We start from the raw sequence: 27,941 nt of genomic DNA on the forward strand, positions 1-27,941 counted from the left end.
TTGTCTCATTACTCTGAGTGGGGAGTGGGTGCGGTAGAGAAGACTTCCGAGTTCAGATCTCAGCTTCACCACATATCCTGGGTGCTGTTAAGCAACACTCTTAACTTCTCTGAACCGCAGTCTTTTTGCCTATGAAAGTGGTACTACCGACTCTAAAGTTTATAGCATCGTTGTGAAGATTGCCCCAAGGCAAGATCCAACCCTTCATCACTTTAAAAAAGGGAACAAAGAAAAACAAAAATTGGAGCTTCTACTTTCTAGCATTACCAACTTAAAATATTCCTGGGTTATAAAGTTTAAGTGCCTGATAAACTACAAGCAAACTGCTAAATGCATAGCTAGAGTTGAAAGAAAACGGGAAATCCCTAGGGACCAAGCCAAAAAAAAACCCTTAAAATTAGGGACTGAAACCAAACGAGTCCACAAATGCACGAGCTGGATGTTAGGAATCTCTAGTCTTGGGTGCAGGAGAAGACAAGGCTGTGAGAGGCACAAGGGGCACTTGTGGACCTTTGCTGAACCAAAGACCTCCCAGCATAAAACTCCAACCCTAGAAGATGCTGCTTCCAGGTGCTCTCACCCTGGGACAGCCATTCTGGTTGGGGTTATTTTTTTTTTTTTTGGCCCCATTGTTTTCTGATGGGCCACGGTCTTCCTACTGTTTGGTCAGCGCCCAGACCTGTGGTTAATGATTTTGAGTCTCACCCCAGCCAGTCTGCTCCTTGAAAAGGGGGGAGGGGAAGGGAAAGAGGCTAGATGCGAAATCTACCTGCTAGAGAGCTGACAAGGAAATGGGATATCTCCAGACACTCCGGGTGAGGGGAAGGGGGCGGTGCTGGGTTAACACAGGCTTGCCCTCACCTGGTCTGGGGATCTAGTATATATTCTATGTGCACACTTGGGTGATCCAATCTAAGGAATCAAACCACAGTGATCCCAGATCGGTAGCCCCCCTGGCACCTGGCAAAAGTCTAGGAAATGCCCTCTGGAGGAAAGAGTCTTGAACACAGACCCCTCAGGATCCACTGTTTAATCAGGGGCTACAATATGAATGCCCTTCCACACCTCCCCACCCTCTCCGTCCCCCTGGAGTGCATTATGGTGGCCCCAAAGCTATGCACACACAAGCTTTAACAATTTTCAGAAATAAATATAATGAAACATCTGCAAGACACATGATGATAGGTTATGTTCTCATCAAAACCTTCTGCGAAAAGAAAAATCAACAGTTCAACAGAAAAATGGGCAAAGGCTACATATAGTTAATTCGTGGAAAGGCATGGTTAGCAAGCACTCGAAAATGTTCCATTTCACTAATAATTCTTAAACGTGCAAAATAAAATACGGAGATTCTTTGAGTTAAACTCATAAAGACATTTATTTTTTATAAGACTCATTGGGGAAGGACTAGTATATCAGTATATATTCATATGCTGTGTGGGTGGAAGTGTCATTTGTATGCCCTTTCTAGATGTCAGTTTGTTCATTGGTTTCTAGAACATTAAAATGTTCTTACAATCTGCTCCAGTCCATTCACTTTTAGAAAACTGTCTAAATAAAGTCCTATATGTGCATAACATTTTACGTATAAGGATTTTCACTGCAGTATTATCCATGCACACACTTATTGCATATGCACACAGACACATAAATTTTTCCTGAAGCTCTTGAGGGTAAGTTACATACATCATGGTTCTTTACTTCTGAATAGTTCAGTGTGGATTTCCTAAGAACAGGAATATGATCAGGGTACAATTATGAACTTCATGAACGCGCTTCAGTTCTTTATCTAATGTACCATATGTATTCCGATGTTCGTTGATCAGATAATAACCTCGATGGGTTTTCTTTTCCCTCCAGGCTCTAGCGGGCTCTAGCTTAACATTAAGGATTGCATTTGGTTGTCATGTCTCTTCACCTTTCAACTGTCTTTTTTGACTCTAATATTTTTGAAAAATACAGCCCCCCCCCAACTTTTAAAAATACAATGCTTACATTGTGTTTTTCTCATGTTTCTTCATGATTCGATTGTGGTTATGCACCCTTGGCCAGCAACTTACGTAAATGATGGTGTGTGCTGGTCAGCGTTGCCTGATTTCCCCACTATGTAATTACTGGGTTTTTTCCTCCCTTGCAACTAATAAGTAGTCTGTAAGCAGACAGTTTAAGGCCATGGATAAAGGCTTATACGTAAGCATACATATATACTGTTCTTCATCAAAATTTTCCCAAGAGGTGGCGTCCACTCATGGTTCTAACATGATCTGGTCTTAATCATGATGATTGCAGTCCCAACTCCAGCAGTAAGAAGAGCCCTCCCTTCTCCCTACCTGTTTGTCTGTCTATCATTGGTATGGATTCCTGTTTCTTCAATGACTTGTAATTTCATTATTATACTTAATTATTTTAGTGCTCAAATTGTCCCAGATTTGGCCAGTGGGGGCATCTTCAGGCCGGTTTCTATTTCTTTTTGATATGTCCCTATCATTTTTTTTTGAGCATTCCCTTAATTTCTGAAATAGGAAGATGTTCTAGATTCATCTTCTACCTACCCTCTGCCCCAACCCTAAAATCAGCCATTTCTTTAAGAAGCCTGGGTTCCTTTTAGTGGGAAATGGTATTAGAGACCAACTGGATTGCTAGGGGTGTTCAGGGCTATTTTGGTGTCTTTGCTTCCTGGACCTTTCAACAAACAAAGTTATATGCATACACGTAGCTACAAATATAGATGCATCTATACCTATATATGAACATAAACAAATATGTACACACATAAACATATTTTAGAAATTACTAATTCCCACTGATACCTTCAAATTTCAGTCCAGCTCCAAGGGGTTCTTATTTGTCTCTCCCGTTGTATATTTCTGCATCCCTTTTTTCACAGTGAGAACCCTGGGTCCAAACCACATCAAGGCATTTACTCTATTTGCTGAATCTTGAATTAATGTAAAATAACTTTGGAATTGCTTTACCCATGCTACACCAAGAAATAAAATTGCTTTAAAAGTTCAAGATTTGTTTGCACTTCTTCCCCAATCCTACGTTATCACATCCTAGACTGAGATTACAGAGTCCAAACTGTGTCATAATTTACTTAGATTAGTTCCTCTTTCCTTTTTTTTCCCCACGTACTATGTTTATTGTATTTATTCAAGCAAGCAAGGCTTATTTGGTTCCAAGTATTTTTTATTAATAAAATTGAATTTTTTGAATATGTAAGATATTAACATGTTTTCAGAAGTCAAACTATACAAAAAAATTATATTCAGAGAACTGTGACTCCTTCGTATATCCCTTTCCCCCACCCCATCCATTGTAGAAAACAACTTCATTGTTTTTCAGTTTACTTTTCCTGTTTATCTTCTTTTAACGATAAGTAGATATATGCGTGTTTTCTTATTTTCCCTTCTTTCTTACAAAAAGGTGACATGCCATATGTGCTGCTTTGCTGTTTTCATTTAATATCTCCTGGAAACGACTCCACATCGGTTAATAGAGATTTCCTTATTCATTTGTAGAGTTGCACTGAGCCCCATTGCGTGTATACATGCCATCGTGTGTTAACCGACCTCCTATAGCTGTACGTTTAGATAGTTCCCAAATTTTGTAATTACAAGTAATCCTGTAATGAATAACCTTGTCACATATATTTTCAGATTGTTGGAGGTCTGTATTCTGGACAAATTCATAAAAGTGTGGTTGCTGTGTTGAAGGGTAAATGCATCTGCTAAACCCCCGCTCCACAAGCTTTGGGCCATTTTGCATTCAGACCCCAACTCCCCCCACCACCTAGGCCAACAACGTGTATTGTCCTCTGCGTCTTTGTCAATGGGATGGGTGAGAAATATTATCACAGTGTAGTTTTAAGTTGCATTTGTCTTATGAGTAAAGTTGAACATCTTTTAAATTATTCAGGGGCCATTTTTGTATCTCTTTTCGTGATTGCCTGTTTGGGTCTTTTGTTCATTTTTCTGTAGGATTTTTGGTCCTTTATTTCCTCAGTTTTTAAAAGCTCTTTATAACTTTAGTATATGAGCTCTTCATCTGTGAGGTATGCTATGGATATTTTCTCCCTGCTTGTCATTTGCTTTTATGGCCGTGCAAAAGTGTTGTTTTACTAGCATGTAGTCAAATGTATTGATCTTTTCTTTTATTGCCTCTGGATGTCCAGGCGTAGCTTAAAAAATCCCCCCGCCAGCTATCTGCCAGGCAATTTAGTTGTCATCGTAAGCTTGCACCCGGACTTCCCCGCACAGAAGCCCTGGTCAGCTCGATGCAGACCACCTCATTTCTCAAACACCCACTTGGAGGTCCGGCTCATTCTGCCAATACTGGACATCTTTCTTCTGGTCATTCATAAAAAGAGCAGATCTTGTAAGGAGGAAGGGCTATGCAGTGTCTGGGGGAATGGGAGCAATCTTCTGAATGAGGGAATACATCACTTAGGTCTTATTTAGAGAGCACGTGATCCCAGGGAACGAGCATGGAATCAGCCCTCCGGCATGAGATCTGTTCCAGCCGTGGTCCCTTCCACCCCCTGGCACGTCCTGCACAAGGCAATGTGTGAGGCAGAGGCTGTGCCCATCCCGTGTCCTCACACTGCCAGCTCCTCCTCTCCGAAGCCCCCCAGCTGGGCTGGATGCAGAGTCTTGGCGGGGACTGTGCTGAGGCCAGATTCGCCCTTGTCCCTGCAGAAGCAGAATCCTGCTTTGGTTACAACGTGTCAGGGAATGGAAGGGTGCTGAGCCAGAACAAGCAACCTTTTCTTACTCCACCCCAGGGGTCTGAACAAGGCACAGATAGAGAAGGCACCTGGGCTGGCCTGCGTGTCTTTACCAGTTTGCCAGAGACCATGAACTCTCCTCCCCCAGAGGTGTTGGGACATCCCAGTTCCTCAGCCACTTGATTCTGACCTCCATCCTTCTTTGCTCTGCTTGCTGTCAGGTCACCTGGAACTCAGGTGGGCTGACTTGGACCCAGGGGCGGGGGTGGGCGCAGGGTGTGGGGACAGTAAAAGAATGGGGCAGCTGGAGAGGGGTGCGCGTGGCTCCCCAGCCTGGGTCTGACAGCTCTGGCTCCATCACAGTGAGGTCGGCCGCTGGCGACGGAGATGCGCTGTGTGTTACAGAAGAGGAGCTGGCAGCCGACGACGACGAGGACATGCCGTCCTTCCCGTGCACACAGGAGGGTAAGGGCTCCGGGCTGACCCCAGGCTGGGGACAGACTTGTCTGTCCGCATGTCTTCAAAGCCCTGGCTGTGCCTTCCCCGCTGCTCCCTGGAAGCATTGCATGGGCCTGGGTTATGCGGTACAGATGAAGTCCGAGTTGGACACACGTGACCTCTGTCTCCAGGGCTCCTCCTCAGACCTGCCCGGGACCATCTCCCCCAGGGCCTCTCTTCCAGCTGGCCCAGAACTGTCCCCTTCATTGTATCCCATGCCCATCAAGTGGCCCGTCCTTCTCAGGCCCACAGGACCAGCTTGGCATGGGGCTGATCTGAGAAACCAACGCCCTCTGAACTGTTATTTGCAGTAGGGCTTCTTGGTGGATTTCGGTAGAGGTTAGAGCAGCTGTTCTCAATCTCGGCTGTGCACTGTAACCACCCAGGGACGCCTGAGACCGACCCTTAGAAATTCTGATCTCTTTAGGTCTGGAGCGTGGATGGGCATCAGGGAATTTAAACATTCCTGGTACTCATAATGTGCAGCTGAAGTTGAATCCATCTTAGAAATTTCACAGCTGGGAGCATCACAGCTTTCCTGCTGGCCATTGGCCACCTCCCAGAGCCGCCAGGAGCACCTTCTTCCAACCTTCCTCTGTAACAAGGACCAGCTGATACACTGGAATCATCCGTTTGGCTTCCAGGAGAACTTCTGGTTACCTGCAAAGTTTGGGGACTGGCGACCCACCTTCTGGTTGGCCTGGGACTGAGGGGTTTCCCAAGATGTGTGACTTACAGCTTTAAAACTGAGACAGTCTTGGCAAACCATCCTGGTTTGCCCAATACCAAGGAGTTCCCAGAACAGAAGACTCTCAGTGCTAAAGTCCAGGAAAGTCCTAGGCAAACCGGGAGGAGTTGGTCACCCAATGGTGAGACAAGGCTGGCTGCCCTGTGAGGGGGCTGATGTTTCGGGAAGAGGTGTTTTCCTGCACCACGGGCTGAATGACGAAGCCATGGAGACAGAATGATGGTGTGACGGGCGCGTACTCTGAAGATCCTCGCTGTGGTCTTGCCTATTCATAAAAGCTCTAGGACCTCCAGAATAGGCAGTGGAGTGGGTAGAGGCGAGGATCCAGGACAGCTCCCTTTCTGAGGCTGGTTCAAAATGGGATGAGACAGGCCAGAGCAGGAGAACTGACCCTTTAGCCGCGGCCTCTGCCACCGGCCTCTTTTTGTCCCCCCTCTCCACAGGCCGGCCGGGGCCCCGCTGCAGCCGCTGCCAGAAGAACCTGTCTTTGCACACGTCGGTGCGGATCCTTTACCTCTTTCTGGCCTTCCTCCTTGTGTCTGTGGCCGTGCTGGCCTCTCTGGGTGAGTGCAGGCTGCCAGCAGCATCCCGCTCGTCCAGGGCTCCCCACCCCGGGCTGCGGGGGGAGTTTCTCATCAGGGGTCCTTTCAGTGCCAAAACCCCCTACAAAGACAAACACACATCTCTGTGGCTCACGGACCAGAGCCAGCATCTTCCTGACTAGGGGCTCTTAGTGCCTGATTCAAACTGCAAAGACTAGCTCGTAACTTCTGGTCAATCATTAGCTGTGTGGCCTTGAACAAGGCACTTCCCCTCTCAGGACCTCTGTTTTCCTGCTGGTAAATGAGAGGCTAGGACTAGATAGTAGTTCTCAGTTTCAGCCCCATGTTAGAATCATCGGGGAGCTGTAAAAAAATATGGATGCCTGTCCCCCCCCCTCGGATAATGGAATTAATTCAGTAATTAAGCTCTTCAGATGCTTCTGGTGTACATCCAGGGTTGAAATCACCAGATCGGACAATGTCTAAGCCCTTGCCGTGGCCTTTGTGTTTCTCAAAGTGAGGTTGGATGTGTACCTGCGTCAGGGTTGCCCCCAGGATTTGTTAAAATGCAAACTCCTGGGTCTCCTTCAGACCTACTAAGTCAGAGTCCTGCCAGCGAGGCCCGGGGGTCTGAAGTTTGGTGGTTCTCACACACTCAGCAGTTTGTATGACTGTGGTGGCTGACCCAGGTGATGCGAGCTGCCAGTTTCAGGTAGCTTCTGCCTCTGGATACTAACACCATTTATGTTTAAAAAGTGAAAACAAATTTGAAAGTTTCTTAACCGCAATCTCATTCCATTCTTAGCTTCAGATTTTAAAAAAAGCTTTTTTACTAAGGGAAGCCTGTAGGTTTGTTTGCTCCAGTGTACTAGATATTAAAGACAAAGCTGGGACTCAGGTGAGGCACGGAGATGGATAGGATTAAGAATAATTTTTATTTTTATATTCCTTTCTTATTTGTCCCCATTCTACCCTGTGGTCAGCTCCTAGGTCTAAAATCTGAGGGGGGTGGAAATTAGATATGTATAATTTATGTACTATTACATATTCTAATATACACATATATACCCACATATGTATAAACACATATATACACTTAAGGGAGATATATAAAAAGATTATATCTATAGATATATAGATACACAGATATATATTTTTAAGAGATGTGTGACAGACTCTGGCCATTGGGAAGCCCCACAGAAGAGTGAACGGTTTTGGCCGCAGAGGGGCTGATAAATGGTTTGTCTGCTTAACAAACGACTGCTGTTTCTCTGAGCTAAGACCCTTTTCTCATCTCTGTTTCCCCTGTAGTTTTCAGGAAAGTGGACTCTCTCTCAGAAGACATCTCCCTGGCCCAGGCCCTTTATGACAAGAAGCTTGTGTCTATGCAGGAAAATCTCCAAGGGCTGGGTGAGTGTCCAGTGTCCAGATGTGCTAATGACCGTGACAGAAGGCCGATATTACTTGACAGGGGGCGGGGGGAGACAGGGTTCCTCCCATGCCATGGTGCCCTGCAGCAGGGCAGCCTTCACCAAGCTTCAAGGCATGAGGGAAAGACAGCCATGGCTCCCGGCCTCCCTGTCCAGCTGGAGAACATCCAGCCAACGAGGGCTGCTACCCTGGGGTGCACCCAGGAATGGGGCTCGGGGTTCTGTGAGCACGGATCTAGCAGAGCCTCCAGGTAGAGAAGCAAGCCAGAGACAAGCAAGTCCACTCGCCAAATACCTTCACGTATCTGAAATTATTTTTAAGATCTTCCCTGTGCTCTTGACAAGTCGGCCCTTTCCTCATCACTGCCTTAAAGTTTGCACAATTTACTGTCTCTTCGTCTCTTGCTTTCACAAGGGACGTTCTTGTTCTGAGAATGAGACAGAAGGAGCCATAATAGAAGGGTTTAGAGGGGGTCTGCTTGGTGGGAAGAGAAAGTCCTAGTCTGCCACTAATTAGCTGAGTGACATTTGGCAAGTCACTTTTCTGAGCCTCATTTCTCATCAGTCGCGGGGGAAACTATCCCTGTACCCTTTTCTCCACGAGCTTGTGACGGGCTCAGATAAGCACGAATATTAAAATGTGGGGAGAAATTGTAAAAATAAAATGTAAATGGGAGGTTGTGGGCAACCTCAGAAAAGTTATGAAGATACGTACTCTCAAGAATTTGGTGGTGAGATGGAGAAACTATCCTAAAGCCTACATTTCAGGTCAGAGTAAAGACATTTGGTAGAAATAAGGTTGCATAGAGGTGGCAAGACTTTTCCAAAAAGGATTTCATAGCAGGTCTTAGGAAAGGAAGAGGGATAGGAAAGCCACTTGCCAATTCATTATGCTCTGAAATGTTAAAGAAGCAACCTTTGTCCCGTGATCCTTCAGCAACTCAAAATGTTGTCCCTTTCTCCTGAAGAGCTGAAAGCCCCGAACAACTGCTCTTTCTGCCATGAGGCTGGGCAGCTGGGGCAAGAGATCAGAAAGCTGCAGGCGGAGCTGGAGGGAATTCAGAAGATGCTTCTGGCTCAGGAGGTCCAGCTGGACCAGACCTCCCAGACCCACGAACTGCTCTCCACCACCAGCGGTCAGATCTCCCAGGAGATGGGCAATTGCTCCTTCTCCGTCCACCAGATCAACCAGTCTCTGGGGCTCTTCCTGGCCCAGGTGAGAGGCTGGCAGGCCACCACAGCCGGCCTGGACCTCTCTCTGAAGGACCTCACCCAGGAGTGCTACAACGTCAAGGCTGCGATGCACCAGATCAACTTCACCGTGGGGCAGACTTCTGAGTGGGTCCACGGGATCCGGCGGAAGACAGACGAGGAGACCCTGACCCTCCAGAAGATGATCGCCGACTGGCAGAACTACACGCGGCTCTTCAGCAGCCTGCGCGCCACCTCGGCCAAGACGGGAGAAGCGGTCAAGAGCCTCCAGGCCACCCTGGGGGCCTCCTCCCAGCGCATCAGCCAGAATTCTGAGAGTATGCACGACCTGGTGCTGCAGGTCATGGGCTTGCAGCTGCAGCTGGATAACATCTCGTCCTTCCTGGATGACCATGAGGAGAACATGCACGACCTGCAGTACCACACCCACTACGCCCAGAACCGCACGGTGGAGAGGTTCGAGACGCTGGAAGGACGCATGGCTTCCCATGAGATCGAGATCGGCACCATCTTCACCAACATCAACGCCACCGACAGCCACGTGTACAGCATGCTCAAGTACCTGGATGACGTGCGGCTCTCCTGCACGCTGGGCTTTCACACCCAGGCCGAGGAGCTCTACTACCTGAACAAGACCGTCTCCCTTATGCTGGCCACCACCGACCTGCTCCGGGAGCGCTTTGGCCTGCTCAGCGCCCGCCTGGACTTCAACGTCCGCAACCTGTCCATGGTCATGGAGGAGATGAAGGCCGTGGACACGCAGCACGGGGAGATCCTGCGCAACGTCACCATCCTACGAGGTGAGAGCCAGATCTGGGCCGGGCTGCCGGGGAGCTCCCGGAGGGCCTCGGTGACCTTGGGAAACACAGAAGGACCTGGTTTTGGGCAAAAATCTCAGTGGGCTGATACAATCCTGCAGCAAATTCCTGGGGTGACTGGCAGCTTTTACGTCCTTGCCAACCTCTTTTGGAAAAGTGTATGGCTCCTCACTTTGCCCGACATACAAATTTGGATTTATATGTGCAGATCTGTTTAATTGGGCCCACAGAGAGATACAGGTAGATCTCATCTTTCGGAAACTCTGTCTCCTTTTGTTTTCTCCCTTCCCACCCCCTTACTGGTGCTCTCAACCATCTGCAGTTCAGATGCCTGTCACTCTGATGCCCTCTTCTCCTCCCATCTCACCCCTGTCTTAGGCAGAGTTCTTCAGAGATATAGGAGAGAGAGAGAGATTATAAGGAATTGGCTCATGTGATTTTGGAGGCTGGCAAGTCCAAAATCTGCACAGCTGATGTCCTAGTTCAACTCAAAAGGCTGGAAGCTGCTGTAGAACCAGGAAGAGGCAGTGTGCCAGTTGAAGGCTGTCAGGCTGGAGGATGCTCTGTTACTCAGGGGAGGGTCAGCCTTTGGTTCTATTCAGCCTTCAACTGATTAAGTGAGGCCCACCCACATTGAGGAGGGCAATCTTCTTTACTCAGTACTGATTTTTTTTTTAACTTTTTTTTTTTTGCGGTACACGGGCTTCTCACTGTCATGGCCTCTCCCGTTGTGGAGCACAGGCTCCGGACGCGCAGGCTCAGTGGCCATGGCTCACGGGCCCAGCCGCTCCGCGGCATGTGGGATCTTCCTGGACCGGGGCACGAACCCGTGTCCCCTGCATCGGCAAGCGGACTCTCAACCACTGCACCACCAGGGAAGCCCTTTTTTAACTTTTTATTTTATGTTGGAGTAGAGTTGATTAACAATTTTGTGTTAGCTTCAGGTGTACAACAAAGTGATTCAGTTATACATATACATGTATCTATTCTTTTTCAAATTCTTTCCCCATTTAGGTTGTTACATAATGTTGAGCAGAGTTCCTACTCAGTACTGATTTAAATGTTGATTTCATCCATAAACACAATGGAGACACACCCAGAATAATGTTTGGCCAAATATCTGGGTATCCCGTGGCCCAGTCAAGTTGACACATAAAAATGAACTGTCACAAGTGCGTCCCTCATCCACCTGACACCCATGCACATCTCCTCAAACCATACTTAATCTCCAAATAAAGAAAGTAACAAGGTCAGAATTCTGCCTAATATACATGATATAACAATCCTGAGAGTAACCCAAAATGCACTAACCCCTTCCCCAGAAGAGGAGGTAAAGTCCTTGAGTGATGTTTACTCTTCTTAATATCCCATAACTTAAATATTATGATATAAAGTTAACAATATTTAAATACTGTGATATAAAGTCAATACATTTTGTATTTTTTGTTACATAGTAAGGGGATAAGAGAGGGAACAAAACAAAGATATATACACATATATGTCAACATATAATCATAACACAATGAGGAAATACTCTTGACAATTACAGTCCTTGCTCATGAAATTGGTCAGAGAGTCACAGCTAGTGTTTATAACTACTTTCTTCCGCTACCCATTCCATATTCCCTTTGCCTTCAGCAAGCACCTCAGCTGGTTGTGCTTCTTTACCTGGTAGGGTGACCCAAACCTTCATTCCTGAAGGGCCGTTAGTAGTCCTGCCTGGATTGGGTTGTTGTAATTCTCCATTGACCTTAATCCCAGGACATGGTAATACTGAGAGACGCCCTAAGTGATCTCCTAGATTCCAGACATGCTCTTTCTTACCTCCATTGCGGAGAAGTAGTCTGATTTCTCCTTGGCCGTCAGGGTCAATCATCCCAGTCAGCGCAGTAACTTCTTTGTCTGTTATTTCAGAGGCATGAGGAGCCCAAAGTGAGCAGGCAACAGTCTTAACTTCCAGTTCAATGGAACCATATCTCCTGGCAGAAATATTCCCCTTTGGAACTAAGATCACTAAGCCAGCAGAGCATAAGTTTCTGGGAACAAGAAGCAAAAAATTTGCTAGTGGGGCACTAGGGTTAATAGTGAATGGTGGCTTCCCATTTCCCCTTCTTGATCCTTGGACCTGAGTCCTGGCTGTAAGAGAAACAGCACCATGTTTTTGTTGCTGATTCAGAGCATATACAGCCCTGCAAGGTATTACCACAGAACTGGCACTGTAACTGAGTCTTCAAAAGGCCATTTCACCCTTCTGTTCAGCCAGCTGCTTCAAGACGGTGGGGGACATGGTAACGCCAGTGAATCTTATGATCATGGGCCCACTGCTGCACTTCATTTGCCGTGAAATGAGTTTCTTGATCAGAAGCAATGCTGTGTGGAATACCATGTATAATGCGTTCTGCAAGTACATAGCTGGTATTTTTGGTGAAGCATTGCATGCGGGGAAGGCACTTCTATATCCAGAATAAGTGTCTAAACCAGTAAGAACAAAACACTGCATGATGGAAGTGGTCCAGTGTAATCAACCTGCCACCAGGTAGCTGTCTGATTACCCTGGGGAATGATGCCATATTGGGGGTTCATTGCTGGTCCCTGCTGTTGGCAGATTGGGTGCTCAGCAGTGGCTGTAGCCAGGTCAGCCTTGGGGCCTGGAAGTCCATCCGTGTTGCTGAACCCATGCATAAGCTCCATCCTTGCTACCATGGCCATTTTGTTCGTGAGCCCATTGGTTGATGACAGGGGTGGCTGGAGAAGAAGCCTGACTGGAATCCATAGAACAAGTCCTCCTCTTCACTTGATTATTAAAATCCTCCTCTGCTGATATCACCTTTGGTGAGCATTCACATAGGACGCCATGAGATGGACCTCAGCTAAAACTCCACTGATCACCTGACTGCCATAAGTCCCTACTCGGACTGGTGCGTCACAGTGATGGTTGGGTCTCCTGGAATCAGTGTCAGTTCAGAGCTTGTGTCCAGTGGTGCCTGAAAGTTCTGATTATTTCCTCTTGCCCAATGCACAGTTATCCTGGCAAAAGACCATAGGGGCCTTTGGGGATGGCTGGAAAAATGATTAGTAGTAAATATTGTTGGTAGTGTACAAGGGTCCTTCCTCGAGGGGACCTGGCCTCTTCATTCAAGGGGTTCTGAGTCTGTAAAGTGGCTCAAGTCTGAGAACTGGTTGGGGGTTATGACACTCTGTTTTTATGATTCAGGTTAGACTCTTGTTCACTTGATCTAGAACTTTTCTGCTTACACAGAACACGTTAAGAATTAGTAGGCTTCCTGTCTATTTCACTTCTAGGAACCCCATGACGAGCTAGCCAGCCATGGTCTGCAGGAGTCAGGACATTCTGATTGCAGCACTGACCCTGCTGTCAGTTCCAGGGACCATTCCCTCCTTGCCTTCGGGGCTTGAGTGCCACCTCTGGTCCCTGCCACCACAGGTCCAATCACTCTCATTGTGGTTACGTTTCCCAATTCCGTGACTGCAGTTCCCTCTGTGAAGTCTGGCCCACAGAGAAGAGCCAGGGATGCCAGGGCTTCCCTCTCAAGTTTATCTCTCACAGTTGTGGTGAAAGGCATGCCTTCTGGTCCTTCCCAGGGTGGGTGAGTTTCAAATGACAAACTCACTTGAACATTCCCGTCTCCCTAAGTCATGGAATCCCTTTCTCTACATTAACCCAAAGCAGGTCTGGCAATTCTAATTCACTCACTGTGGGTCTCCTTTTGGCCATATTTCAGCCAAGCAGCGAAGCAAACTGTTAGAGCTCTTCCTTCCTCCCCAAGATGCAAAGTTAGATGCAGAATCCCTGCTTAGTGAGCCCGTGGCAATAAATGCCGCCCGATCCAACTTTCCGTTCCTTCCACGATTTATCCCACAGCCTTAATACCCATCCCCACACGTGTGGCCCGGGTTTCTATCTGCAGGAGTTAGAAAACGCAGAGGGTAGTGCACCTCCTCATGGGTCACGCTTTGTACCTCACTTTAGGGGCTGCTGGGACTTGAGTCTGCTCAGAGGTCTAGACGCCAAGAGCGGTGGTGGGGTCGTCACTGGGGAGAACCAGCAATGTCTTGCTTGTCAGCTGCCTCAGGGGCAGTCATTACCCTTTCCGCAGGTAACGCAGGGTTAACCCCCTGGGACGGGCGGGGGTGGAGAGGCCACTTCTCCTGGGGACAGAGAGACTGCTGCCGCTGGCAGAGGAGACGCAACAGAATTTAGGGTTCAAGTTCCCCAGCTCCATCAGGGTCTTCCCACACACCCCCATTCCAACTTGCAGGATCCCATTCCTTCCCAGCCCGTGGCCTGGGTTTAGCAGGAGACACCCTGGGAGGCTGGGAGTTCAACTCGCATTGTAATTCAGTCAGTCACAGGGGGAGACTGCGGGTCTGATTTTCAGCCTCTCAGCCCTGTGGCTACGACGGGTAAGAGTCTCCTTCGGGGCAAACATAGAAGATTTCAGGTCATTTACGGGCCCTTGAGCTAGGAATTCGAATCCCTGAGCTCATCCTTTTCTTTCCCCACTTTGTCCAGTAACATTAGAAACAACCAGCCAATCTCATCATACTTGTTATTTTGACCAAAATGTTCAAAGGTATAACATACATGGTTGCCTAGATCCTCGCTTAGGCGTCTCCATTATTTTGGGTATCTCTCTTGCCAGGGATTCTCAGGCTGCTTTTACTACTGGATAGAGAGTCCTCAGCATCTTTAAATCTAATCATATTAGAGAGCCCGTTGCAGAAACCACAGACCAAATCAGAAAACTCATCTTTAAAATTCTGTTCACCTGGAATCATTCTTGGTACCAAAATCTGTATTAGATTCTCCAGAGAAACAGAACCAGCCAGCAAGATGTATATGTATGCTGTGTCCAGTAGGCTCTCTGGAGAGAGAGATTGATGTATTATAAAGAATTGAAGGTATTGGCTCACATAGGTGTAAAAGCCAGCAAGTCCCAAGACCTGCAGGGTGAGTCAGCAAGCAGAAGACCCAGGAGAGATGATGCTTTAATTCCAGCCTTTTTTTTTTTTTTTTTTTTTTTGCGGTACACAGGCCTCTCGCTGCTGTGGCCTCTCCTGTTGCGGAGCACAGGCTCCGGACGCGCAGGCTCAGCGGCCATGGCTCACGGGCCCAGCCGCTTCACGGCATGTGGGATCTTCCCGGACTGGGGCACGAACCCGTGTCCCCTGCATCGGCAGGCGGACTCTCAGCCACTGCGCCACCAGGGAAGCCCTACTCAGCCTTTTTTGTTCTATTCAGGCCTTCAACTGATTGGATGAGGCCCATGCACATTGGGGAAAGCCATTTGCTTTACTTGGTCCCCCAACTCAAATGCTAATCTTGTCCAAAACACCCTCACAGACACACCCAGAATGCTGTTGCACCAATGTCGGCTGAAAAAAATGCACAATCTTCAAGTTGAGAATGATGTTTTACTCAGCGGCTATACCGAGGACTTAAGCCCAGGAGACAGCCTCTCAGATAGCTCTAAGGGACTGTTCCAAAGAGTTAAGGGAAGAGCCAGCATATATAGGAGTTTTTGCCAAAAAATCCAGGTAGTTGAACATCAGAAGATTATTCCTAATTAAAGGAAAACCAGACATCTCAATTAATGAATTTAGCACTCTTCTATGTATGGGAAGATGCAAGAGTCTGGGCTTAATGAAATTATTCCTTTGATAGGCACCTTCACTATCTTGGGCCAGTATCCTGTTTTATTCCATCCTGAATCCTCTCAGGGTGCACTGTCAAGGGTGGCTGCAAGTGACTGATGGCTTGATGGCCGCAACATCCTCTGTTTATTGATATGGCAGGTCCACAGCAAATATCAGGGCTCCCCCGGCCCAATTGACACATGAAATCAACCACCAGAGGTGACATCAGAAATGAGGCCTGACAACAGGGGAGAAAGTCAGGTAGAGCAGGGTTGGCAAGGATGAGCAGAGGCGCTCCAGGTGGAGAAGCAGACGTGCAAAGACCCTGGGCACATGCGTTATCGCCTTGAATTCCCATGGTCCCTGAAACTGAAGAACCGGCTGCCAGATGAGGTCTAGTCAAGCTCACGCAGCTCGCAAGGAAGGGAAATGGGATTCAGATGCAAGGTGGTTCAGATCCAGTGCTGTGCGAGCTGCCTTGAGTGGCCTCCTCCAAAGTCACCTAAGACTCGCATTCCCCTAAAAACACCTGAGCAAACGAGAGATGCTCCCTGCTGACAGCACAGGCTTCCTGGTGGAGTTTCTGCGCTCTATTCCTGTCTACCGTCCATCCATTTCCCCAAAAGGGACTGACCTCTTCTCCCCTTGGGACAGCTCTGCCCTCAGTTTCCCCTTAGATCCCACATCAAAGGTTGGTTACCTGGCCCACTCTTTGAATTGACTTGAAATGCTCTATGTCTGCTTATGAGTACTTCACTCTGAAGTAAACCCTGTATTAGTCCGCCCCGGCTGCTGTAACAAAGCACCACAGACTGGGGATGCTTAGAACTGAAATCTCTCATCTCACAGCTCTGGAGGCTGGAAGTTTAAAGTCAAGGTGTTGGCAGTGTTGGTTCCTTCTGAGGGTGATAAGGGCAGGATCTATTCCAGGCATTGGCTTGTAGACGGCCATCTTCTCCCTGTGTCTCCTTATAACATCTTCCCTGTGTGTGTCTGTCTCTGTGTCCCAGTCTCCCCTTTTTATAAGGACACCAGTCATATTGGATTAGGGGCCACCCTAATGACATTTCAACCTGATGATCTCTGTCAAGACCCTGTCTCCCTATGAGGTCATATTCAGAGTGGGTTAGGATTTCAGCATGTGAATTTTGAGGGAACGCAAGTCAGCCCATAACAAACACCATTACCTTTCCATTTTAGTCCTTCCCAGCAATATTTCCAACAGTTTTTCTCCTGGAAAATGGCCCAGAAGACTCCTAATTTGGATTCCATACAGGAATTTGTATGGCTATACTCAATTTCCTGGACCCTTCCCCAGGAAGTGCGTGTCTTTGTGGGAAGTATGTTCAACCTGAAAATATAGCAGCTCTTGGCTCTAGAGAATAGAATAAGTAGCCACTGAGATCTGGAGGCTCTAGAATGTATAGTCACATTTGGGGGGGCCAGAAGCCTGGGCCTGATCATTCAGGGAGCTGCAGGAGACAGGAGGGAGGGCCCCATGATCCCACACAGCGCTGTTTTCTTCACAGAGGTCAGACTTGGAGCCAACCTCTCTGATTCTCTGGTTCTCTTTAACCATTTGGTTTCAAACCTGTGTTACCGTCATTTTATATCAGTGAGCATTTCTGCTAATATTTTCTTTACTCTAGATTGGTGGTGTAGCAGGGGATGGAGGTGAGGTAAGATCTTGTTTGCCTGTTGTCATATTCTGGCAACAAAGCCAGGTACTGAGTATTTCCTTAGTAACTGAAACAGTCCCACAGTATTTCATCTAAAATACGTATTTGTGTGACTTCTAGGATGCAGTGTTCCAGAGAAGGCATTAGCAGGTAGTTCTCGTGGTTCATCCTCTGGTAACCTTGTTCTTAGGTTGCATTCAATCATGATAAAGCCCATTCACGCACTTTGTTTCATTTTAGCCTCACAACATTTTTTTTTAATTTTTATTTTATATCGGAGTATAGTTGATTAACAATGTTCTGTACGTTTCAGGTGTACAGCAAAGTGATTCAGTTATACATATACGTGTATCTATTCTTTCTCAAATTCTTTTTCCATTTAGGTTATTATAGAATAACGAGCAGAGTTCCCTGTACTATACAGTAGGTCCTTGTTGGTTATCTATTTTAATTATTGCAGTGTGTACATGTCAGTCCCAAACTCCCAATCTGTCCCTCCCCTAGCCTGACAACCTTCGTGGACAAGATGTGTTGCAGGTGCACCTTTACAGAAAGGTGACCTGAGACTGGGAAAGGTTAAGGGATAGCTCAAGGTCACACTATGATTAAGATCCTGACCCCTTGCCATGGCTCTGAGACGCACACGTCTAGTGCCCAGCTAGAAGAGGAGACACTGAGAGCAGATACCAAAAAGGCATTTCCACTCAGGTCCTGATTAGGTGTCATGTGTGAGACAGACTGGAAAAGAAGGAAATGGTACCAAGAGTGTTAGTAAGGGAACAATTTGAGAACCTCACTCTAAGTATAACCCAGCAATAGTCATGGGACTTTATATTTGCTCCTGTCCTAATGATGGCAGAGTTCTCATCAAAGAACCTCATCCTAACCGGAGAGCAAGGTGGGACATCGCTTTGAGCTACATTTGACTCTCAGCATATTTGTTTAAATTGTGTCTTTGGGCAACATTTCTCTTGGTTGTTAAATCACCACATGTAAAGCCTCTCACATCTGAAAGAAAATTTCAGGGACAAAACCAACATCCCTTCCTACAGGAACATGTCATTCATTCATTCATTCATTCATTCATTCATAGACAGGTGCTGATCGGCTTTCACGCTGGGGCTGGCAGTGTCTCCCTCTGGCTGAAGCCGAGCTGCTCTCCAGAATAAAGGAAGAGGGACAGCAATGGCCACAGCCAGTGTGCAAGGTGCCAAGTGCTGACTGAAGCTCCGGGGCTCTTAAACTGTCCGGGGAAGGAGGCTGGATTCTAATTTGCTGTGGGTCTTTAGGCAGAATCACTTCATCTTTCAGGGCCTCTGGTTTTTTGGGGGCTTTTTGTTTCCTTCTGTTTTGTTTCATATGTAAATCAATGGATAAGACCAGCTGTTCTCTGAGACTTCTTCCAGCTCTGTGATTAATTCTGAGTCTCTATTTGCCAAACGGAAAGCCAGCGGTACTTCTATAGTGTTTGTGCCTCTCATAGACTGTTTCTTCCTATTCTATAGGAGGATTTCTGTGTGTGTGCTAGACAGTGCCTACCCTAAGACTATCGCTTGGGAATTGGAGCCAAGAAAGCATCATTGCTTATTTGCTGAGTGGCCTTGGACAAGGCTCTTGGCTACTTTCTTTTTTTACATATAAATTTATTTATTTTATTTATTTATTTTTGGCTGCTTTGGGTCTTCGTTGCTGTGTGCGTGCTTTCTCTAGTTGCGGCTAGTAGGGGCTACTCTTCATTGTAGTGTGCTGGCTTCTCATTGCGGTGGCTTCTCTTGCTGTGGAGCATGGGCTCTAAGTGCGTGGGCTTCAGTAGTTGTGACTCGCGGGCTCTAGAGCACAGGCTCAGTAGTCGTGGCACACGGGATTAGTTGCTCCATGGCATGTGGGATCTTCCCGGACCAGGGCTCGAACCCGTGTCCCCTGCATTGGCAGGTGGATTCTTAACCACTGTGCCACCAGAGAAGCCCTCTTGGCTACTTTCAATTCAGCTTCTTCATCTGTAAGTAGGAATATAATATCTGCCCTGCCTATTTCTCATGGGTAGTTGTGAGTAACAATGTTAACTGTGTGAACAGTTGTTGGTAAAATATAAAAGGGTGTCCTAATGAAGGGATGATTCTGAATCTAATTCACTTGATGGTGGGCTCCTTGTCTTGTTCATCAGTGCCCAGCACAGTGCCTGACCTTTGGAAAGTTCTCAGGAAACATTTGCTCGTTGAGTGCATCAATGAAAGCATGACCACAGGGCAGAAGCTGAGGACGAGGGATTACACCTACCAATGCGTTCCCTAAGCACTAACCTCCTTCCTCCTGCCACAGACAGTGTCCAGGAGTTTACATGTTGTAAAGAGAACTTTGAACTATTCTGTGGTTTAGGGCGGAGGAGCTACCTGGAGGGGAGGCAGGGAGGAACATGCCTGCTTGCAGGATTAGTAGGTTCGCTTGTTATTGAGAAGCAAGGGGGATTAATGAAAAGGAGAATTATACCAGCTTCTGCTGGTGCCTGCGACAGAGCTTACCATGACACCTGGCCTATTTCTGATACATTCTTACTTCCAGCACACAGTCCTTGAGGAGTGTTTACAGGTCACTACTACCTGTTGGCCTTGAACTCAGGTTATTGTTTCCCCAGCCCCACGGGACTGAAGGGATGAAGCCTAATTCTCTGCTCAGCTTCTCCACCCCCTGGTCCTTACCGCAAATGCCCACACAGTTTCCTTTCTTCCTTTTCTCCTGAATCTCAGCCCTGGACCTTGGCAGCCCTGAGCCTCAGCCCCAGTGAAGCTGCTGAAAACCCTACTCAGCTTCTCAGCGTCTCTGCCCAAACCAATTACTAGTCAACAAATGCCTTGAGAGGAGAAAGAGGCACAGAAGGTCTGGCTTTCTCCAATGAGTCTCCCTTCTCCCTGGGAGTCTGGCCCTTGATCGCTCTCCAAAGCTTTCAGAAGGATGTCTTGGCATTCTGTCTAATGATTCTGGTTGCTCTTAGCGGGAGGTTGAGTCTGTACAAATTAATCCATCATAGGCAGACGTGGAAATCCACTGGCATTTTTTCAATGCTCCTCAGGTAACAACAGCCAGGATTGAGCGTCCCTGACCCAGGCTGATATTCTCACTGAACAAAGAGGAGCCTGCAGTCCAAAGAGGGCCAGATGACTTACCCAGCCACCCGATTTGTTACTAGGGGAGCTGGGACTCAAACTCAGGTCCTCTGAAGTGCAGGCTAGTGTGCCTTCACGGCACTAGGCCAGTCTCCCGAGAGCCTCCCCTTCTGTTTCTGTCTCCCTCTCCCTTTGTAGGCTGGCACGTTGCTTTAGATTATGAGATGGACTGCACCCACCCCCTCCCCGCCCATGTACTCCCTCACCCATGGGTGTTTCTGCTCAGACCCCCGCCCTCTCCCCACTCCCAGTGCAGACCAGGAGCAGACCACCTACTTGTCCCAGACATGCAGTCAGCTGTGGCTCTGCGCTAATGGGCCGGGATGGCCTAATTACAGCCCAGGGTTTCCTGAGTAATTCCGGGCCTTCTTGGGACTCCACAGTGCCCCGTTCCTCTCCCCCATCACGTTTCCTCCTTTGTCTCAAATGTGCCCCCGCTGCTCAGAGAAGCGTTTAGCTCCCTGCCCCCCACTTTGCCCTTTAGCCCTTCCGACACCCAGATCTTGTTACAGGCTGGGTGAAGGGCCTCCTGTTGTGGAGAGCCCCTGGTCAGCCTCTGCCTACATCCCTTCCCCCCATGCTAACCGCTAAGCTTTGCTTGTTGATTTCCTCCCGGGCCAGACCCAGGTCCTGCCAGCTCTCCCCTCTCTGACTGCATGACTCATGGCTGGCTCTGGAGGGACAGGCAGAGGCTCGGCTCACCAGAGGAAGACAGTCCTTCAGGTGACCCCTTCCCAGCTCTGTGGGGACCCTCCACTTCCTCCGAGTGGCACGAGGGCAGGAGGTCCTGGCAGTGGGAGGGGGTCTAGGACCAGACCAGGAGCCTCTCAGGCTGAGTTTGCATCCTGTCTCCACCCTTCCTGCTTGGTGATGGTGGGCAAGTCGCCACTCTCTGCACCGCGACTTCTCATCTGTAAAATGGGGCGATGATCTCAATGTACGGTGCTGGGGACGTACGAGAGACTAGGCAGGCAAACGTTCACTGCTCAGAGAGACGGGATATTCTATGTGGGAGCAGGGAGCCCTCCCAGTGGCCGTGACCCAAGAGAAGGCAGGTCACAGAGAAGTTAGGGTGAGCTGGGGCCATCGTGGGCACACCGACACCGAGCCAGGGCAGTGAGAGAGGCCAATGCCTGCAACACAGGTCCTGCCCCACGTGGAGCCACCCCACCGGATGTCCTCCAGGCCACTGACCGGGAGACCTGCGTGGGCTCTCAGAGACGGGGTCAGCAGCGGCAGTGGAGAGGGAGGTGACCCCTTTCCTGCCGGGCCTCCTTCCACTTGCACTAGGGGCTGCAGCTCCTGGGGGAGTGAGGAGGACGGTGCGACCCAGGCTTCTGCTCAAACCGACACCCTGGGCCCGTGGGCACCCAGCCTTCCCCAGCCAGCGAAAGGTACCCAAGAGCTTGCCCAGAAAGAGGAGCCCGAGGGGGCTGGAGGGGAGAAGCAAAAGAGAGGCCTTTACTCTCTGCCTTTTCTCCCCGCTGTTGGCGTAGAAACCGTGAGAAATCCTTGCAGCCGCCGTGCCCTTAGGAGCCAGGACAGAGGACGAGCGATGAAGATGGTGGCTCAGGAAGGATGGGGGTCCCACGGAAGGAGGGAGGGGCTCCCGCTGGATCCGTGGGCATCCTTGTCCAGATGAGATTTCTCAGGCTTTTCCTGAGTCCAGGCTGGGCCTGGGGGCCATCCATCCAGGGGACAAGAGTGGAAGCCACAGCAGTGGTTATAGAGAAAGAGAGAAGAACCAGGGAGCTGGGGCAAGCCCTGGGAGCCACGTTCTTAGAGCAGGAGGGACAGAGGCAGGAGGAGGGGTCCTTGTGGAGCCACAGGGCCCTGGGGGACGGTCAAGTGCAACCTCAATGTTATAGATGGTCTGAGCGCGGATGGACAGCGACTTGCCCAGCGTCACTCCACGCCCTCTGATTCCCTTCCACTTGCACAGCCTACGGGGGCCTCTCCACCTCCAAGTGGCTCTGCTTTTCCAGCCCCGGCTGGCCCAGGCGCCAAGGGCAGAGCTGGGGTGAGGATAGGCGCAGTGGCTTTGCCGGTTCCCAGCCATGCCTGCCGGGCTGGGGCAGGTGGTCCCTGCCCGGTGTCGCCCTGTGCCCTCGTTGGGCTGTGTTGTTCTGGCTGCTGTGCTGCAGACACAAGGGCAGGTCAAGCCGCTCCCAGACCCCAGCCAGCCCATGACGGCAGGCATCTCAGCCGGTGCCGCCGGCAGGCCACGTGAGCCGAGCCCACGCAGGCCACAGCCCCGCTGTGTGTGGGAGGCGGTCATGGGCAGGAGGTGGCAGGGAACGGCTGGAAGGTTTTTATTGGCCCTGGTGGGGCTGAGTCTGTCTGGGCCCCAGTTTAGATCGTCACTGGAGGATGGGGTTCACTGACTCTCTGCTCCACTTAGAAACACTCCGGGAGGGAGGTGAGAGGGGGCACCGAGGGGGTGGGAGTGTGGGGGGAGGCTGGGAGCAGGCAGCAGGTAGCCCCGGCCAGGATGGACAGCAGTGGTGTCTGCCTTAGCGGGGACGGGGCCCCGAGGCCGCAGAACTGGGTCACGGCCACTGGGAGGGCTCCCGGCTCCCACATAGAAGATCCCGTCTCTCTGAGAGGCCCACCCGGCTCCTGGTTTCCGCTCAGGGCCCCCTGGGGCTATCACGTCACCTCTCTGACATGGAGGATTTGGACCAGCTCCCACGGAGCTCAAAAACTCCAGGATTCTGTTACAAAGGGGATGGTGTAACAGCAGAGTTCTGGGGGAGAGCTGAGTATGGGTGTGAGAATTCACCTCCCAGGCCAGGCCTGGGGGGCAGCCTGTGACCCGGTGCCGAGACCACCGAAGAAAGCCAGGCTTTTGCGGTGCCTTGACCCCGCGGGGGCTAAAGCTGTTCTCCACAATTCCTGTTCTCATTAGGCCAGAGGGTTCTTTTCTTCTGACCCCGGGGCATCTGACGTGCCTTGGCCAGAGTGACAGCCACACTCTGCTCTGTGTCTTCAGGGTTGGTACAGCTCTGAGAGGTGGTGACTCTGACCTACATGGCAGGCAGGAAGGGCATTAAGGTCATCTGACCCCTGGCTTGAGCACTAGACTGGGCTCTTTAAGGAAGAGAAGAGTGTCTTCATCCTGGAGTCTCTCCCAGGCCCTAGGCCAGAGCTGAGCAAAAGCGGGGGGTCCACAGCTGTTTGGTGAATCACGCTCTTCAAGTGTATACTGAGCTTTCCCTGCCGTGTGCCTAGGCTCCGAGCCCAGGGCAGGGGATGGGAGCCGTGGCCCGCCCATCTTCCTGGGGCCCTACAGTCTAGTGGAGTCCACCAGAGAGGTACCAAGGATTTGCTTTTACTATATTGTGACTTCTCTCTCTATGTATCAACTAAAAGATTCAGAAAGTAGTAGTTCCAAGAGCTCAGAGAAGATGCTGGAGTAGTCAGGGTGGACTTCCTGGAGGAGCTGCCCTTTCTCTGGGTTGTAGCTGTTCTCACTCACTCACTCACACTGGGAGGGATCCACTTCTCAGGCTTCACTTTCTTGGCTTTCTCCTCCCTGTCACCTGACTCCACTCCTGGTCCCAGGTGCCTAAAGGTCAGGGGCAAATCCTGGGGTTGGGATGGGGTTGGGGCAGGAGGTCAGGACAGCAGTCAAAGTCCATAATGAGTGTAGGCATCCAGGCCGCTCTCCAGAGTACGACAGATGATCCTGGATGGTTGTGGCCTTTGCCCAGAGCTGTCCAGCTCTCTCAGCCCCCAACCTGAGTGCACGTGTGGAACTACGGCCAAGCCCTGAAGTCAAAACAATGAGTGCCCTCCAGGTGCAGGTCTCATGCCAAATGCCAACGCATGTCAGCTCGGGATGGGCTCACAGCCTGCAGGTGAGATTCTCAGCCCCACTTCACCGGTGGCCAAGCCGATTTAGAGGGTCAAGTCAGTCAGCAGACCTGGGCTCTGTGGCTTCGAACCCTCGGGTGTCACAGTGCCCACTGCCAGGCGTCCACTTCACGGGACAGCCTTGGGACACCTGCCCTCCTGGACTGATCTCTCCCCTCTTCTCTCTGACCCTAGGTGCCCCAGGCCCTCCAGGACCGAGAGGACTCAAGGGAGATGTGGGCGTGAAAGGGTCTGTTGGCAGCAGAGGACCAAAAGGAGACCTCGGCAGCTTGGGCCCCCCAGGACCTCAGGGTCCTCAAGGGCAGCCAGGGGACACTGGGCCTGTAGGAGAAAGGGGGCCGGTTGGCCTGCGAGGTTTCCCAGGCATCAAAGGCTTGAAGGGCAGCTTTGGAACTGGAGGCCCAAGAGGACAGCCAGGCCCCAAAGGGGACGTGGGGCCTCCAGGGCCAGAGGGGCCCCCAGGGTCTCCAGGGCCAGAGGGGCCTCAGGGAAAACCAGGGATCGCTGGGAAGATAGGGTCACCAGGCCAGCGGGGGCCCATGGGGCCAAAGGGCGAACCAGGAATCCAGGGTCCCCCTGGCCTCCCTGGGCCCCCAGGCCCACCAGGGAGCCAGAGCCGCTATTGAGGAGCGGCCCGGTCCCGGACACTGCCACGCAGAAGGTGGGGAAGGGTGCTCGGGTGAGGAGAGACCCCTGAAAAGCCGCACCTGCACACATTGTGGTCCTTCGGTCCCGAAGAGCGTTCTCCCAGGCCTGCCCCTGCACCTCCGGGCTTCCCAGTAGTGACTATACCATAGAAGGCAGCCCCGTATACACACACGCACATGCACACGCACATTTCCCTGCTGGCCGGGGGGCTGACTGGGTTTCCGTGGCTGGGCGGGAGGAGAGGGCAGGAGAAGCCCCCTCGCCTGTGGCTGAGCCTGCCGGGGAAGCGGCTACCTCGGGGCAGCGGTCTTAACTCTGGCTCTGAGTTGGTGACCAGCGCTAGTCTTTCTAGCATCTTCACACCCATCCTAGCTGGCCGGCAGTTCCCTGAGGCTCCCAGGGGTTGAAAAGACCCAGGAAAAGCTTTGCAGGGGATTATGGTTCAAACTCGAGGGACGAGGTGGATTTGGCAACCATAAGACCTTCCCTGTAACCATGGGAGCAGCGTCCCGGGAACTCACACGGGACACACCTGGGCCCTGAGCACTGTGTCCCCAGGAGTTCAGCATTTTTTTCCACATCTCCAGAAAATTCCTCGCTTCATCCTTGCGTCCACCTCTCAGGAGCATCTCAGAAAGAATCCAAGCAGGAGCTTCATCTGCACCGGAACACTCTCCAGGCCCTGGAACGTTCTGCCAAAGTAGAAGGCCCCGTTCCGATCCGGGGGGTGACCGCTTTGTGGCAACTGGGGGAGGGCTGACCGCCGGGCTGCTCTCCCTTCCCCGCGCCTGCTCTCCTCCTGACCTCACCCCACCATGACCCAGAATGGCCCCAGGCCTCTCTGCAGGGGCAGATGGACCAGATGAGGGGGAGGGGCCCCAGCTGCCTTTGATGTCACCCCTCACCCACCTTCATCCTCCTGCGCAGCCAGCAGCAAGGAGGACTGGGACATCCCCAGTGAAGCTGCCCCTCCTTTGTGTTCTAACAGATAACGACCACCCCTGGGATGGGGGCTTACAGCTGTCCCCTCCCCAGCCCGACCCAGAGACCGGCCCCTCTCCATTCCAGAAGGCTTCCCCCTTCTTGTAACAGGTGTGCAACTGGCTTGCACTCCCACTGCCCTCACTGCCGTGTAGTTCTCCTGTCTACATATGATATCATGCCACGTAGTATCACCGACTCAGTAAAGAGCTGTTTCCAGGAGGGAGGTGTCTTCTGGTCCTTTCTGCTTGACCGGGACCATGACGTCTTCAAGGGCTCCACCTCACCTGGCCTTTGAAGGGGAACCAGTGCACAAGGGGTCCCTTAGATATTCAGTCCCACTGTGGAGTCCAGGTCGGACCCCCTGGCCCTTCACTCTGGAAACACTGAGTTCTGCTGGGAGTTCCCAGTGGTCCTGCAGGGGCCAGGGACCAAGCGTGGCTGAGGGATTACCCACAAGCGAGCAGGAACCCAGTGGAAGCAAGGTGAGCCTACTAATCTCGCAGCAGGGCCCTAGAGCTCTTGGGCTAGAATGAGACTGGAAAATGAGACAGGACACCTGAGTGATACCCCCTGCTCCCCCGTCTTGTCCCTAACACAAGGAGATAAAACAGAAAAGGGGGAGGAGACCAGACCTTCCCCAAAGGACCTGGCCCTCCATGGTCCACAGGAAACAAAGGACAGCTGGGTCCTCTGGGAATCAGCTGGGCCTGTTCCAGGAATCAGGGGTGCGTGAAGGGGCTGTGCCCTCGGCTGGCTTTCAAGGCATATGTCTTAGTCCGTTCAGGCTGCTGTAACAGAACACTACAGACTGGGTGACTTGTAAGCAGCAGAAACAACATAAATGATGAGGGTCATCCACCCTCGTGACCTAATCCCCTCCCAAAGGCCCCCCCTTCCTGACCCCATCACACTGGGGGTTAGATTTCAACATAGAAATTTGGGGGGGTGGACATGAACATTCAGACTATGGTAGCATAGTAACCTCATTTGTCAGTAAAACATGGCCTAGTGAAAGCCCTGTGCCTTGTTTTGCTTTTTTACTTTTTTTGGGGGGGCAGGGGTTGTGGGGAGCGTTAGTCAGAATTCTCCAGAGAAAGGAAGGCTGAGAAGTGTCATGACCTGCCATCCCCAAGCTGGAGGCCCAGGAGGGTCAATGGTATGGTTCCAGCCCTAGGGCAGAAGACAGATGTCCCAGCTCACACAGTCAGGCAGAGAGAGAATTCTCCCTTCCTCCACCTTCTTGTCCTATTCAGGCCCTCAACAGGCCTGCCCATCTGCTTTAGTGACGGGCCATCTTCTCTACTCAGTGCACCCATTCAAATGCTCACCTAATTCGAATGCTCATCTCTTCCGGAAACACTTTCACCGATACACCTAGAAATAATGTTTAATCCGACATCTGAGTATCCCGTGGCCTGGTCAAGTCAGCACTTGAAATTAAGCCTCATAGGGTGTTTGGTAGAGGAAGCAAGCAGAGAGGTGGAAGGATGGGGATGGGGCCCCAGGGACCATGGCACGAGGCGCCCACCACTTCCTTACTCCCCGTGGTGGCTCAGGGTCCCTGCCCCACCTGCCCCCATCAACAACTGAGATGTGCTGGGCAGTGAGTTAGGTACTGCGGGGTTACAGGGCTGAAGCCGCCTTGCCTGGGGGCTCGCCTCTCATAGAGGAGGGGGCAGTAGTGAAAGATACGTCTCCGCCTCGTGCAGGGCAGGCTGTGGGCTGGAGAAGAAGGGGTCGTGGCACAGAGGTAATGGGCCTTGGGGGAGGCAGTGAGGACCATCCAGTGGTGTCATTTCACAGTCTGGGTCCCCAGGAAACCCTCCAGGAAACTCTCACTACTCACTGTCCCGGGTGGGGTGGATGACAGGCCTGGCAGGGGTACCCCTGGGTGGGAGGGGCCGGCATGGGCGCAGGTACCCAGAGAGCTGGGCCAGGGAAACAAGAGCAGGAAAACCCAG

The 27,941-nt window shown here is 50.6% G+C and overlaps 1 protein-coding gene across 1 annotated transcript in view; it reads left to right on the forward strand.

The window, feature by feature from the left end:
* Nucleotides 1-26,713, forward strand: part of SCARA3 (scavenger receptor class A member 3) — a 41,846-nt gene extending 15,133 nt beyond the window's left edge. The window contains exons 2-6 of the mRNA XM_082656701.1: nucleotides 5,090-5,191; nucleotides 6,416-6,535; nucleotides 7,826-7,924; nucleotides 8,913-9,956; nucleotides 24,523-26,713. Coding sequence (XP_082512827.1) covers nucleotides 5,090-5,191; nucleotides 6,416-6,535; nucleotides 7,826-7,924; nucleotides 8,913-9,956; nucleotides 24,523-24,974 — 1,817 coding nt within the window. The 3' untranslated portion in view covers nucleotides 24,975-26,713. The remainder of the gene's footprint in view (nucleotides 1-5,089; nucleotides 5,192-6,415; nucleotides 6,536-7,825; nucleotides 7,925-8,912; nucleotides 9,957-24,522) is intronic.
* The last annotated feature ends 1,228 nt before the right edge of the window (nucleotides 26,714-27,941 follow it).

The sequence above is a fragment of the Grampus griseus genome (assembly GCF_964374135.1).
Source record: "Grampus griseus genome assembly, chromosome: 6".
NCBI classification, from domain to species: domain Eukaryota; kingdom Metazoa; phylum Chordata; class Mammalia; order Artiodactyla; family Delphinidae; genus Grampus; species Grampus griseus.